Source organism: Choloepus didactylus, chromosome 3 (genome assembly GCF_015220235.1).
Source record: "Choloepus didactylus isolate mChoDid1 chromosome 3, mChoDid1.pri, whole genome shotgun sequence".
Taxonomy (NCBI): Eukaryota; Metazoa; Chordata; class Mammalia; order Pilosa; family Megalonychidae; genus Choloepus; species Choloepus didactylus.
The window spans coordinates 183265722-183280443 of record NC_051309.1 but is presented as its reverse complement, the minus strand read 5'-3'; the positions used below and the strand labels follow the sequence as shown (position 1 = coordinate 183280443).

The 14722-nt window shown below is 36.4% G+C and overlaps 1 protein-coding gene across 2 annotated transcripts in view; it reads right to left on the bottom strand.

Moving 5' to 3' along the window:
- PALLD (palladin, cytoskeletal associated protein) overlaps positions 1-14722 on the bottom strand; it is a 394561-nt gene that overhangs the window by 226039 nt on the left and 153800 nt on the right. For both annotated transcript variants that reach the window (XM_037830974.1, XM_037830975.1), the window contains exons 3-7: positions 14095-14161; positions 12690-12795; positions 10172-10246; positions 5395-5536; positions 4832-4855 (exon numbers count right to left, since the gene is read on the bottom strand). In XM_037830974.1, the coding sequence (XP_037686902.1) occupies positions 4832-4855; positions 5395-5536; positions 10172-10246; positions 12690-12795; positions 14095-14161 (414 nt within the window). The remainder of the gene's footprint in view (positions 1-4831; positions 4856-5394; positions 5537-10171; positions 10247-12689; positions 12796-14094; positions 14162-14722) is intronic.

Below are 14722 nucleotides of genomic sequence, written 5' to 3'. Positions count from 1 at the left end.
TAAATAATCACAAGTACCTATTAATGGGATGTGTGCATCTGTTGAGCTGTGCACATTATCTCAAGCCCTGGAATCAGAGTGAACATATAGGCAGCCTCATTTTACTTGCTTTTTACTACAGCATCGGTCAAAAATTCAGCTTTGCAAAGATATGCTGTCATAGAAACGAGTGTAGGGTGATCCAATGTTGAAACCCTGAACTATTTTGAGCTAGCAGTTTGTGTTGTATCCGTTCAATATCAACTATCATTGTGTTTCATCAGAAATTTAAATATATTGCAACACCCCTGTTACTTTTCTGTGGCACCCAGGGTACCTTGGCACACAGTTCAGGAAACACAGATACAGGCATTTTTGGTCAATCTGCCATTGTAACCTGGAACTTGCATTAAGTTTTAACCGTGTACAGTCTAATGAGTTTCAACAAGCATCCCCTCCATAGCCCTCCTACAACCCAGTATCTTAGTATATTTAAGTATAATTTACTTCACATTCTGAATCAGATGAAAAACATGGAATCCACTATACAATATTTAAGATGGATGGCATCTGTCAGCAGAAATTCACATTGGAAATAGGAGTCACTTTACTTTTTTTTTTTTTTTTAATCTTCATTTTATTGAGATATATTCACATACCACGCAGTCATACAAAACAAATCGTACTTTTGATTGTTTACAGTACCATTACATAGTGGTACATTCATCACCCAAATCAATCCCTGACACCTTCATTAGCACACACACAAAAATAACAAGAATAATAATTAGAGTGAAAAAGAGCAATTGAAGTAAAAAAGAACGCTGGGTACCTTTGTCTGTTTGTTTCCTTCCCCTATTTTTCTACCCATCCATCCATAAACTAGACAAAGTGGAGTGTGGTCCCCATGGCTCTCCCAATCCCACTGTCACCCCTCATAAGCTACATTTTTATACAACTGTCTTCGAGATTCATGGGTTCTGGGCTGCAGTCCGATAGTTTCAGGTATCCACCACCAGCCACCCCAACTCTTTAGAACCTAAAAAGGGTTGTCTAAAGTGTGCATAAGAGTGCCCACCAGAGTGACCTCTCGGCTCCCTTTGGAATCTCTCTGCCACTGAAGCTTATTTCACCTCCTTTCACATCCCCCTTTTGGTCAAGAAGATGTTCTCCGTCCCACGATGCCAGGTCCACATTCCTCCCCGGGAGTCATATTCCACGTTGCCAGGGAGATTCACTCCCCTGGGTGTCTGATCCCACGTAGGGGGGAGGACAGTCACTTTACTTTTATATGTACAAGTATGTTCCCCCAAAAGTAAGACACTTTTTTTTTGTATTTTTCATTTTGTATGCCATTATACAAGGCTATAGAGGTAACTCAATACAGTTTGTGGCTGTTTCCAGACAGCTGAGTAAAAGCCTGAGCATTTACATCTGCCCAGCGAGTCTTCTCTGCCCCCTGCTCCCAGCCTAGTCTTTGAAGGAGTCAATCAGTATAAAGTCAGAATATCAAAGAAGCAGCCCAGAGCAGGTAATATGACAAACGGATGTTAGTCTTAAGTAAGCTGACTAGCTATTAACTCACAAAACAGTCTGAAAAGACTCGTGATGCAAGCTGACTTCTGTCTAGACAGAGGGGGGAGTGTAAAACACATTAAACAGATACAACGCAGTAGTGACAAGAAAAACCTGTTTCAGTTGCACAGATGCATTGGGAGGGAATCTGTTATTTCCTTCTTTATCTAAATATCTAACCTCTAAAGGGGCTATATTTAGGTACTAGTGAGTTTCAATTTTATTTTTGAGCTTTAAAACATCTTGCACATGAATAAGAAGCATGCAGAAAAGAGAAAAAAAGAGATCAAAAGGATGATGGAGGGGAATGGAGAGAGAAAGGAAGGGAGGGAGGAAGGAGGGGGGTGGGTAGAAGAATGAGAGAGCCTGCCAGAGAGAAGATAGCAAGAATGAATATGTCAGAGGAAGGAAAGAGGGTAGGAAGAGAAGGTAATAAAATCTGAATGCTTAAATATTTTCCTGAATTTCAAAGGCTATTTATGTTTTAGCATTTGGAAAACATTGCTGACCCACTCCAATAAAATTTATCTCTTGACTCAGATGTATTGTAGTCATTTCTCTTTTTCCTCTTAACTGTGGCTGAAAAACAGCTTTCAGAGAAGCCAGTTCCTGCACACATTCTATATGATTCAATTTGTCAGATAATCCCTAAAAACTAGGAAAATAGTTCAGTGGCCCATTAGATATAATAGTCAATTGGGTCATTTAAGGTAAATAAATGGTTCAACATATTTATTGTCTTTACCCTTAACACAACAACTTCAAGGTCAGTGCAAGGAAAATATTTGGCTACTAGGAAAAGAATAATACCTAGTTGGTCAGGCATACAATATACTGCAACACGTTTTAGAATTTGCTTTGTTCTGAAGTTCTTACATAATGACTCATAAGCAGTCACTTGAATAGTCACTCATGTGTTTAAAATTTTTTTGTTTAAAAAATATGATCATTGATTTTATTTAACATTACATGCCAACTGTGGAGTTCCTGATGCAGAGTATTTTAATACTTCATTGTAAAAGAGAAAGGAGCAAATCTAGTAGCATCATGGTAATTTTGGAGAAATTATCAGAGATCAGGGAAAACTAGCTGTGCTTTGTTTTTAATAGCTCCTGACTATATACATGCCTTTTTCTTGTATTGACTGATTTACTTGAAATATTTCTCTGCCAAGATATATTTGTTTTTAGCAAATGCTATTTTTGTGGCTGGAATAGAGGAGTCTGTTTTCTTAAATGCTTTCAGATTTAACCAATGGGGAAAATAAAAATCTGAAAATTCAGCAAACATGAAGAGGAGAATTTTTTTTATACATTGCTAGTGTATGTGGTTTAAAAGGAAGGCTTTGCATGTCTTGCTCTTTTCTTCATGATTTTGCCACCTTAAATCGAAAGGCATTTAAGTATGTTCTAGAGGTCACGCTATTCTGTGGAGCTGCTTAAGACTTAGTTTATTAACATATACATGAGCAAAACTATATTCTAGAAGCAAAGTAGCAAACCATAATGGAAACAGCAGGGGGTGAGGGGGCAGGGGGTAAATTTTTTTCCATTCTCCCTCCTTCCCCCAAATTTATTCCTTCTTAGCCAATATTCTGAGTGTTATCAATTTGCAAACATGCACATTCTCAAAACTAAACTAGGCAGTTTCTAACCAATATTTTAAATTTTCAGATGATGGTTGGTTTATGATTTTCCAATCCAAATCATGGAATAAATTAAACAAATCATCATCACCCATGTAGATGATGACAATGGATAATAATATGATTTAAGAAAAGATTTGCATGAATTTGCTCAGAATCCAAAACGCAACATCAAAAGCAGACTTAATCCTTTCCAGTAGCCATTTTTTTTAAGAATTTTTGGTCCAAGGTTTTAATTTCATTTGTACATAAAGCATCAAAAGACATAAACTGCTTTGTATTTTTTTCAAATAGTAAACTTTTTTTTTGGTAGATAAAAGAGATATTTGGTTCCTACTTTCAAATATATCAACATATAAGTCTATTTAAAATATTAAATGCAAAATTTGTGCCCTAGCTCCCTATAGCATTTCTTTATTAGCTCTTGCAGTAGATTTATTCTCATAAGTTCATGTACCAGGGAACGAGAACTGTGCAATTTTACACAAAGACATATCACGGACAAAATATGAAGTTGTTCATTTCTACCATCTGGAAAGTAACAGCAGTATTTGATGTGGTGACCGACACATTCAGTGGGGTGACATGCTCTAGTTGAAACTCATGCTGAGAAAGCAGCAGCTCAATTCCAGTTGTTACTCAGCATCCTTTTAACTCTGGACCCTAGTAGGATCACACTCTGCTGTAAAGACCCAACACTCAGATGGGAGAGGTTGAGGGACCGGCCACAGGAAGCTGACCTGAAGCAGTCCACAGAACACCTTCAAGTTCCCAAAGAAGGGACAAGCAAGGTTAGAGCTCATAAGGGGTATTTGTCAGGATCTGCAGACAAATATGCAGCAGAAACAGGAAAATGATTGTTTTCTACCTTTTGGCAAGAAATATATGAAATCAGTGACTTTGTTGATGGAAAGTTGTCTCAAGGAGGATATACTACAAAAGACCAAGGTAAAAATTCTTGTTTCCTTTAGGAACACCATTTTCATCCATAAGGAATCATAAATATACAAGAAATCTGAGGAAGGAGAACAGTTGGACCTGACGCTTCTGGATACCAGGGCACTCTGATGAAGTCAAATGACCTGGTAATTAAGAGAGTTCCTGGGGCAAGATGACTTTTTTCATGCTTGCAGAATAGTAAAAGTTTATGGCTCGGGGCACATAAATGAGAAAGGCCCGGGGTCAATTCTGCTTATATCTTTGGGCTGCTCTCATTTGAGACACATTTCTAAGCTGGGAAGTCCAAGTTGTTAGTGGGTTTTGGTCAGTAGAAGTATGCAACAGATTTTTCTTTTCTCCTGTAATTTTAGTGTTTTTTCATTATGAGTATAGTTTGCCTTCTGAGTATAAAAGAATACATTTTAAAAAGCTCTAAGTCCCTGAGCTTGATCTTTTTGTCTGAATGGAACTTAATGTTTTACTAATAAAAATGTTGATGTAAAATGCAGTGTACATCCCTGATGATAAAGAGGATATTGTCTTTAAGGGGGTTTCACGTTTCCAGGGAACTGCAAAAACATTGTTTTGCTATGGTTCTAAAACAGAAACAAAGAACTCTTGAAACTCAAAAGATTCATTACTAAAACAAAATAAAACAAAACAACAACAAGAATAAAACACCACAATTCTTACCAGGTTCAGCTGTAGATCTAGGTTCTGTTCGCCACATGAGAAAAAAACAAATCAAAACAGAGTATTAGAACAGGATTACTTTAATAATAAACCTACCTATCCTTATTTCTATTATCTCATCTAGGACATGTCCGAAGAAACGTTGCAAACTCCACAATACAAGAGAGATAAATAAATGATAGTTCAATATGTATTTCTATAAATACAGAAATGCAAATTCCAGTAACACCTTTTACTAGGAAGTTTTTAAAACTGCAGTTAAGAGATGTGCTGTAGGAGGCTTGTGAATCTCCCAAAATTATCTGCATAACATTTTGTACAAATGTATATGTGTATTTTTTTCTGGAGTAAGAATAGATAACTTTCATCAGAGTTTCTGAGGTGTCCACAAACAAGCACTGCTACTTGAATCTAATGGATATAACACATAGTTGCAGAGACCTGTTATCACCGCTCTTTGAAGTTAGAAATCAATTTATCTGAATATCTAAGCCCCTCTTGATTTTCTTGAAAATAGAGAGAATAAAATGTTTGGATTTGGAAGAATGGGAACCTCTCCTTACTTTTCTGTAGAATTCTGAAATCGGGGGAGTCTTGGATTTCATTGCCTTGCCGGAACCACTTGACTTGCAAAGGAGGAGCTCCTCGGACCCGGCATTCCAGAACCACAACCTGGCCCTCTGAAGTCGTTGTGTTTTGCAGTTCCTGAAATTCAAGGAAAATGCTCCCAATCAGACTTAAGTGTTTCCTTAAGCAATATTACAAGGCAATAAAAATTCCAAATCTTAGCGAAAAAATGCAAAGTTTGCATCATAAAATAATTACCACTAACTCAGGTAAGGATGAACAGCTTTAAATCCATTCATCAGCAAAATTTCATCATTTCCATATAATGAAGGTAGTAAGGTTTATCATAAACATCATAAAAAGTTTTGGCCTGTCCGCGAATTTGCTCTGACCCTTTTGCATTTATGGAATTCTTCGGTAACCACTGTGACCTTTATTTATCTATGTTTAAGAGTAAGCTGATGGAGTGCAAACCTCTTCTTAAAACAATTACACACCAAATGAATACGGATTCCTATGAAAACCAGACTAGAAAGAAAAAATGGCATGCATTTGTTTTAGCAGACTCCAACCTTTTCATCTACTCCCCCACCGCCTCTGCCCAACTCATCTGCTATGCCAGTTTTATTAAATCAAGGGTTTTGGTATTTTCTCATTTTGAGGGTCTGAGTAAAATAATAAAATATGCTGCACTTCTCCCTTATTGACATTCATTTCCTCCTTCCTTGCTACCACTTCTCCCTTATTGACATTCATTTCCTCCTTCCTTGCTACAGCCCTCCTTTCCTCCTGCCCTACTCCTTCAACTTCAGACCAATAAATTCTTTTAGTCTAACAGATTAGAAGCCAGTTTGCTTTTATAGATGCAAAGAGGTAAAGCTTTTACACTTGTTATTGAATATCAGAAAATTAAAAATAGTTCACTTACATATGTTTTATCTTACTTCCCACTCCAGAATTAAGTCACAGAGGGGCCTACTCAGACTTTTTGACTACTTAAACTTCTGACTATGGAGTTTTGGATCTAATATAGGGCATGTGGAACTCTTAAAACATGAGAAAATAATTCACCTGTACATAGAGTAAAACAAAAAAAAAATCAGACTGAACAGTTTTTGTTTTTTTTTAAATTTATATTTTAATTATCTGAGAGGAAAAATTGTGTCCTGGATAAAACAAACAAACAAACAAACAAACAAACAAAACCACAAATCATGTAGCAAATTATCTGTACTGAGTGTGCTGAAGCCCCGTGGAAAGTCTTAAAGCCTGTGACTTGGCAGAAGAACTATTCTTCTGAATAATATGAAGCCTGACACAGTATTTGATAAGAATTTTAATAGTTAACAAGAGTTTTTCTTTCACTTTTTCAAAGTGAAAAGATATTAACTACTTTTGGATTGCATTCTTCTCCCTTCCCTGTCTTCTTTTTCTTCTTTTTTACCATAGAAAAGATCTGGGTTTTTGTTTGTTTGTTTGTTTACTTTGTGTTTGGGTCCAGAGAAGAGCCAATTCAGTGGCTCACAGCAGGGTAAGTGTCACTCATGGGGATCAGCTTCCATGGATTCATCCATTAAGTGCCTCCAGGCTTGTCCAGGAAGCCATTCACGGTAGGTTACAAATGGTACACCAACATTTTTCATGCTTGAGCTTTCAGGCATAAAAGGATACTTCGATTTATTCTTAGGATTATGCATTTGCTCAATGCTGGAAAGTCAGAGATGTAGGAAATCAACAGATACCAAGGTAGTCAAAAATCCATAGTTATTCTGGATTAAAATTTGACTTCTTCTAGAGAAAACATTTTTATTTTGGCAAAAATGATGGCTAAACATAATAAGCAATTAGGAGAACCCACCAGAGGAGCCCAAAAGGATACCTAGAGCCAACCTTCAGAGGTTGCACCTGGCAACTATGGATCATCCATCCTAGTGGGCTCTTGGCCCCTTGGGTGATTAGGGTCCATATAAGGCCATCTGCTGTCATAAATCAAGTCCACCTGACATCACAGTTCTTCACAGAGGTCTAAATATTTAGGAAGAAATGCCACACCATGTCCCTTCTACAGAGTCCCAATGTCTGAGCCAAGCCCACCACTTTGTTGGACTACTGTCACCAGAAGTGCTGGCTCTGTCTCTGAGCCATTGGGAATATCTAGATGGGGAGTGGAGGAAGGATATGGAGACACCCCCTGGGTCTGCAAAGGCCTCCTGCCACCGATTGCCACCATCATGCCCAAGAGGAAAGCCAAAGACGATGCTAAAGGTGACAAAGCAAAGAGGAGATTGGCAGGATTATCTTCTAAATATGCCCCTCCAAAACCAGGCCAGGCACGAAAAGCCTCCTGCAAAGCAGGGAGAGAAGATGCCCAAAGGGAAAGAAGGGAAAGCAGATACAGGCAAGGGTAGGAACAATCCTGAAGAAGGTAGAGACGTCTTCACAGTCCAGACACAGAAAGTGGAAGGTGCTGGAGATACCCAGTGAAGGGAGCTCTGTGATTCTAGTGGCTCTACAGTGTGAAACATTGGTATTGAGTTTTATAGAAATTAGAATCTTGCTTTCCTTTCCTTTTTTAAAAGCTCTGTTTCTAACAAACAGAACGCGTCGTGCTTGTGTTTTGGGGAAGGGGGAAGTACCACGAATAGAATGTCTGCTTCAGGAGCTGGGTTGTAGTGGGGATACAGAGGTTTCTCTCTAGTTCTGGAGGCTTCCTCTTGGTGCCCAGGAGAAAATTACTAACATTTACACATACCAGGCCACTTTGGCAGAGAAGCCCTCTGGTGAGGGAAAGGAAAAGTCATGCCCTCTTCTCCTTCCCTAACAACACCCCTTGGATTTTATTTCTTTAAACCAACAGGCACCTTGGGCTCTGGCACCCCAAAATCAACTGTGTTGGGTAAAAATATATCAGGCAACACAGACTTTCCAGTGATAATCTTATGGAGTTGCTTGTAAAAACCAGTGAACCCTATTGTGAACGATGGACTACAATTAACTGCAAAATGTTCTTTCATGAATTGTAACACATGTACCACATTAATGCAAGGTATTAATAACAGGGTGGTGTATGGGAACTCTGTATTTTATGTATGATTTTACTGTAAATTTACAACTCCTCTAATTAAAAAAAAAAAAAGATCCTGAAACAGGGTGGGCTTTAATCCACTAAGACTGGAGTCTTTATAAGCAAAGGGAATTTGGATATAGGAGTACAAGCCAAGGAGGAGAGAGAAAGAGACAGATGCCTTGTGTCAGAAGGAGAGGTGGAATGCCAGCAAGCTATCACCAGAACAAACTTCAGAGAAAGTAGGGCCTTTGGATACCTAGATTTTAGTCTTCTAGCCTCTGATCCGTAAGCCAATAAATTCCTGTTATTTAAGCAATAAAAAAAGCTCTTAAACTATATACCAAATGTGAAGTGTCCATCCCCTTTGTAAATGTTTCCTGTTCAAAACTTCAAAGGAAGAATATATCTGAAAGGTCTTACATGCTCTTGTTAATTTTTAAACATTTTTTTGGTAGTCTGTCCAGGAGCAGAGTTTCCAAGTTTTTGTCTACAATTATCATTTGTTGTCTGTGTCCTACTGGAAATAACATAACTCTTTATGAAAAGATCTTTAATAAAGCTAGACACAGGTGAGTTTAGGAGAAAAAAATCATTGCCTATGTAAGGTCATAAAAGTGCCTTGCAGAAGTTTTTCCTTTTCCTGTAAAAAAAAAAACAAACTTGGTTTTTAATGACACAATTCTTTGCTTTAAATATTTAAGATGTAAAGAAATTGATTCCTGGGAAGAAAGATGACTATTGCTGAGCTACTAGGGAAAGATGTTGTTTTACTCCTTTTGTATTTGCCTTGCCAAAGTTTTATAGATTTACATTTCACATTTGTCTTTAGTTCATTTGGAATTGATTTTTGAGAAAGTGTGAAATTGGCATCCAACTTTTTTTTTTAACCTCTACTGAAGAATTCATTCTTTCCTCAGTGATTTGCAATGCCAATTCTTTCATAATCAAGTTTCTGTAGATATGGGAGTATCTTTCTGGTATCTATTTAATTTGCTCATCCATCTGTCCAGCCTAGTACCAGTACTATACTATCCTAGTTACTATTCCTTTAGAAAAATTCTTGATATCTCAGAGGACAAATCTAATTCCCTCCCTAATACTGGTGCCCCCCACCCTTTTGGTGAGTACCTTAGCTATTCTGAGACATTTGTTTCTCTACTCTATTTGAAACAGATTGACAAGTTACATCTCAAGCAAATAAAAATATTGATTTGGTCCTTTTTAAATGTCTTTCAATAGCATTTTGTAATTTTCTCAAAAGAAGAAGAAAAATGCTACGTGGAGGCTTTTCTGAATCAAGCAGTTGGCCAATGAAATGGGTGTCAATAGCCTGGAAATGCAAATCACCCACTTAGAACAAACTGAAAATTAGTCTCTTTAAAAAAAAAAAAGTTCTATAAAACATGCTGGCTCTCCAAAGCAATTCCTGCACAGTATTCTGTCACATTGTTTCCTACCTGTTTGGCTTTCCCAGGATATTTTAAGTAATTTCAGGTCCTTGACCACCCCTATAACATCCAGACCTGCCCAAGTTATGGTCACACAGCAGTTGTTCTATAAATTTCTATTTAGCCCCAAAGGTAACCATAAAAATCAGCCTACTAATCTGTCCATTTTAAATTTTAAAAACTGCTACAAGAAGCCACATGTGAATGGAATTTAAGGACGAAAGCAAATCCAGACAATGAGACTTGCAGATGTCAGACCTTTGTGAAAACAGGAGGAAAGCAGGCAGAAGTGGTTCCATCAGGGCGGCAAAGATACGAAGTTGGGCTGTGAACCTGAAAAAAGCAGAGACATATGGATCAAATTCTAAATATATAAACTGCTGAAAAGATGGGCTAAAAAAAAAACCCCTTTCATTATTGGGATCGCTCCACTTGAATGAAACTAATGAATGGAAGTATCGCCATCCATCATTTTGCTGCTCTCCTCTTACAGTAAAGACATTGTTCTACTTGCTCATTTCACATCTGTTACTCTTCTCTATTCAAAAGGATATTCAAGGTAAAATTTCCCCGGATCCTAAGGGATCCATCAGCTTTTAAATGTAATTACCAAATGGATTTCTGTGTGTGGGACTTCCACAGGGGTCTTTTAAAAAGTTCTCACAGACATTAAATTTTATTTTCAAATATAGTCTGGATTCATTGAATAAAAAAGTGTAAGTTATTGGCAGGGAGAGTAAAGTATATTATCTGACATCTCCCTACTTTAATTTTTCACTTGTTCTCTTTTTCTTTATATATTGGAGTTACAAGAAATAAGGGGGGAAGAAATATATTATTTTTCTTGATGTACAAAAAGCAAGGGGCTGAAACATTTATTGAACAACACTCATCCTTGGTGAAATTTAAGGATTTCAGACTAGTGAATGGAAAGTATTCTTTTTTTTTTTTTGGTATATAATCATTTATTTTCAAACAATCTATATTTATTCACTGTTATATAAATGTTTGTTGGCTTCTTAATCCAAGATCATGCTGATCAGATTTTATGGGTGAAGTACATCACAGGACGTCATTAAGATTATTGGGAGAGTTGTGGAGATGCTAGGATAGTGACGGACCTTATCCATCATCTCTGTGAGGCTCTTTATGGTTTGTGAGTCAGAGGTCTGAGTTTCACTTTTCACTCTTTTTATGTCCAAAGAATAGAAACAACACTTAGTGTTTATTCTCTGTCAGGCACTGTTCTGTCATATGAATATTAGCCCAGTGAATCCTCACGGCAGCCCGTGAAGTAGGTGGTAGGGCTATCTCCATTTCACAGATGAAGAAACTAGGCATGGCGAGATCACATCACTAGCTCAAGGTCTGTAGTAAGTGGGGAGCTGGGATTCAAACCCAGGCAGTCTAGCTCCAGAGCACTGAACTTTATGCCACGTTGCTGACAATCTGAAAGCAATGGAGTTTCTCTGGGAACTTCGTTCTTCCAAGTATAAAATTGGGATATAGTACCTTCTGATTCAGTGTTCCTGTAGATCTGTACCATTTAAAAATGTACTGTTTACATCCTATTTAGATTATGTGTATATTTCTGTACTTCTGTACTTTCTATGCTACACCTTAATATATCCTGACATATTCAGTAAGTGTTAAATGCATGTATTTCCTGTTTTTCATCCTAGTTTATAAGCAATTTGGGACAGGTACCATGTTTTTCCTGCCAAGAAATGCCTAGGACAGTGCTAAGCATTTAATATAAATATGTACCAATACTTACATATCAAACATCAAAAGAACTAACATCCACTAATCAGGAATATTTTTCTCTAAATTCTATTCTGGTTTAGTGGCTTAAAGGAATTTCTACGACATATTCCTTCTCTGAACAACTTATGTTGGTCGTCTCTCTTCATGTTTCTGAACCCAAATGCCTTTTCTCTACTGTTTGCAAATTCCACATATCAACAAGCATATACCACAAAATACAATTACTTAAACTTCTATGAGTGTCAAACAGATAGTAGAGGCTGATACAGGGCCTGATTACGACCACAGGGCATACTCAATAGTTAGGATGGCTTCACAACTCTAGAGTGTAGGGAAAAAGCCTTCTGTGAGTGCTGAAGCACAAAGGCAAATAACATATATTTGATTTAGGGATATTTAGATGTTAATATTTTTTTACTTTTTTTTTAACTTTATATTGTTTGTATTTGGAAAATAAACTCACTATAATTACTTTCTGGGAGTTGGTTTGTTTTATTGTTCTTTCCTGGATAAAGCAGATTTATAATGAAATAAAAGCAGGATAAATACGCATGATGAAGTCAAGGAATTTGAAATGTTTTTTCTTATTTATTATCTGTTTAGCTCTTGGGAGAAAATGGGAAAACTTTTTCTTGGTACATTGGCTTATTTTTATTTAATTTATTTAAAACGAGCTAATGAATTTAGCTAAATGGCAGGGGTACATATGTGGAGGAAAAAACAAATAGACAGCTAAAACAGATACTATTTTAGTAGATTTTTGGCTGTTAGAAAAAGAAGGTCCCAATGGTAATGCAGCTAACTAGTTGGTGGTATGGCTGTTATTCAAGGACTATTTCTCATGGATGAGGAGGAAGAAGTTTACCTACCATTTTCTTTTCTCCCAGTTCTGTTTCCACTTGGAAAATGTTTCAAAGGAGTGTACTAGTTGGAAGTAAGGCTATATTCTTTAAACTAAGAAATTTGCTAGTGGGTTGGCGCCTTGTGGGCTCTGGCCCAAGATAGTTACCTGTTGAACGGGGACAGATAAGGGCTGAGTCACAGCTGTGGTCACTCCTGTTTTGGGAGATGATGACCCTATTGTGAAGGAAACGGAAGTTGCTTTCTTTTGAGCTCTGGAAAATAGGGAGGCAAGCGTTGTGTCAGAATTTTTTATTTTTAGCAGAAATTATCTTTTGAAAACATTCCCACAGAATAACTCAGGTTTTTTTTTGTTTTGTTTTTTTTTTTTTTTTTTTGTATGCTCAATCCACTTCACCTGCATGTGCTTCAGAAATGGAAAACTCAAAACCTACTGTTAGGATATCTGTGGTCAGTTTATGCAGGGACTGTACCTTAGAAACATTTAATGGAACAAATATATGGTAGAAGGAAAGTAGCTATACGTAACACAGACATTGCCACTAATCCTCAAGTATTATTAAACTTGAAAATCCTAAGAAAATACTTGGAAAAATTCCAATCTTTATCAATAAGCTAGTATTTGAAATCTTTTGGGGTAGGGTCCAATATTTGACTCCAAGTTTTTGGTGGTCTGTTTCAAGTCTAGCAGCTTTTCTTTGTTCTGGTTTCTAAACTTGGTATGTTGATAGTATCTTGATTTTATTTTTTCTTTTCTTAGTGCATAAAAGTTAATGAGTTGTATACAAAGGATTAAGAAAAGTTGGTTTCTAGCCCCAGCTTTCCAAGTGGCTGGCTGTGCAATCTCAAGCAAGTCATGTAACTCACTAAACTTGAGCTCCTTATCTGCAAACAGGGGTGGTAGACTATATTATCTTATAAGGTCCCTTTAGCATCCATATTCTGTGCTTCCTTAATGCTGAATTAATATGATTGCTATACATGTGCTAGCAGATCCAAGGAATTTGTTAGCTCAGTCTCAATATTAATGGAGTTTTCCACAACATTCCAGTAGATTTTATTTAATTTTTGCAAAACAGGATATTAACATTTCACTAATAATCCACATATCTTTGTAGGAAGAACTAAATTTTATGATTTTTTCATGCACAGGTCTAACTAGAACTAGACTTAATGCAATTCCAAATTCATTTCTGGCCTAATTTGGTATTTTTCAATTTGCACAAATAAATTGGTCCTCATTACATTTTATTAATGACTCAACTGATTTTACCCTCAACATGACTGCTCTTTGCATACATTTATAACCAGTTAGCTGGTTATATTTGAAATTAACATTGCATATGGTTAGATTTTGGCATATTCATGATGGAATGCAAACTTCAAAGTTCAAATTTATATGTTGAAAGTTGTGTTCCAACTTTAAATATTTGATCTTTGATTGACATCAATTGACCTTTTCCTTCAAAGTACAACACACATGGTTCCATACCCCTATAATTCTGTTGACATTCTTTATTACAGAGATAATTGATGGAATCATAGGCACTTACTGTGGCATAGCTCCAGGTTTTGATTTGAAAGCTAAAATTTCACTGTCAGAATCTGTTGAACTGGCACCTGAAAAAGCATTGAAAATAATACAGTTATGATGTCGGTGATCTCTATAATAATTTCAGAGAGCAATGTTCCCCATTGAAAAAAATAACACAATAAGTCTTAATTTTTTAACTAAATACACAATAAAATAGAGATCTAGATCAGTTTTACTTGAACCACTTTTTTTTTTTTAGAAAATCATTTAGAAAAGAACTACTGTAAAAAGCTTTCTTCAAAGCAATATGTTTTAAATACAGATTTATCATTACTTTCATTTTATATCATTTTGGCCATGATAACCACAGTTTTAAGTGGCTTATAAACTATTTATAAAATAAAGGTGTGTATGAGTGAAAAACATAAGTGCAGTTAAATTTTATCCTTTTCCAAGAGGTTAATTTGTGTGTTTTATTAATGTCTTCTTTAGTCATTAATAAGATGTTTTCTGACTCTTGGATAACTTACAGTATGACAGTGGCTTTATTCTTCAATATGAATTTTGGATCATGCCTTCCAAATTTATCTGCATCATTACTGTTCCTCAGTTAATTATTAGTCAAAATGTAAACTGCACTCATGTTG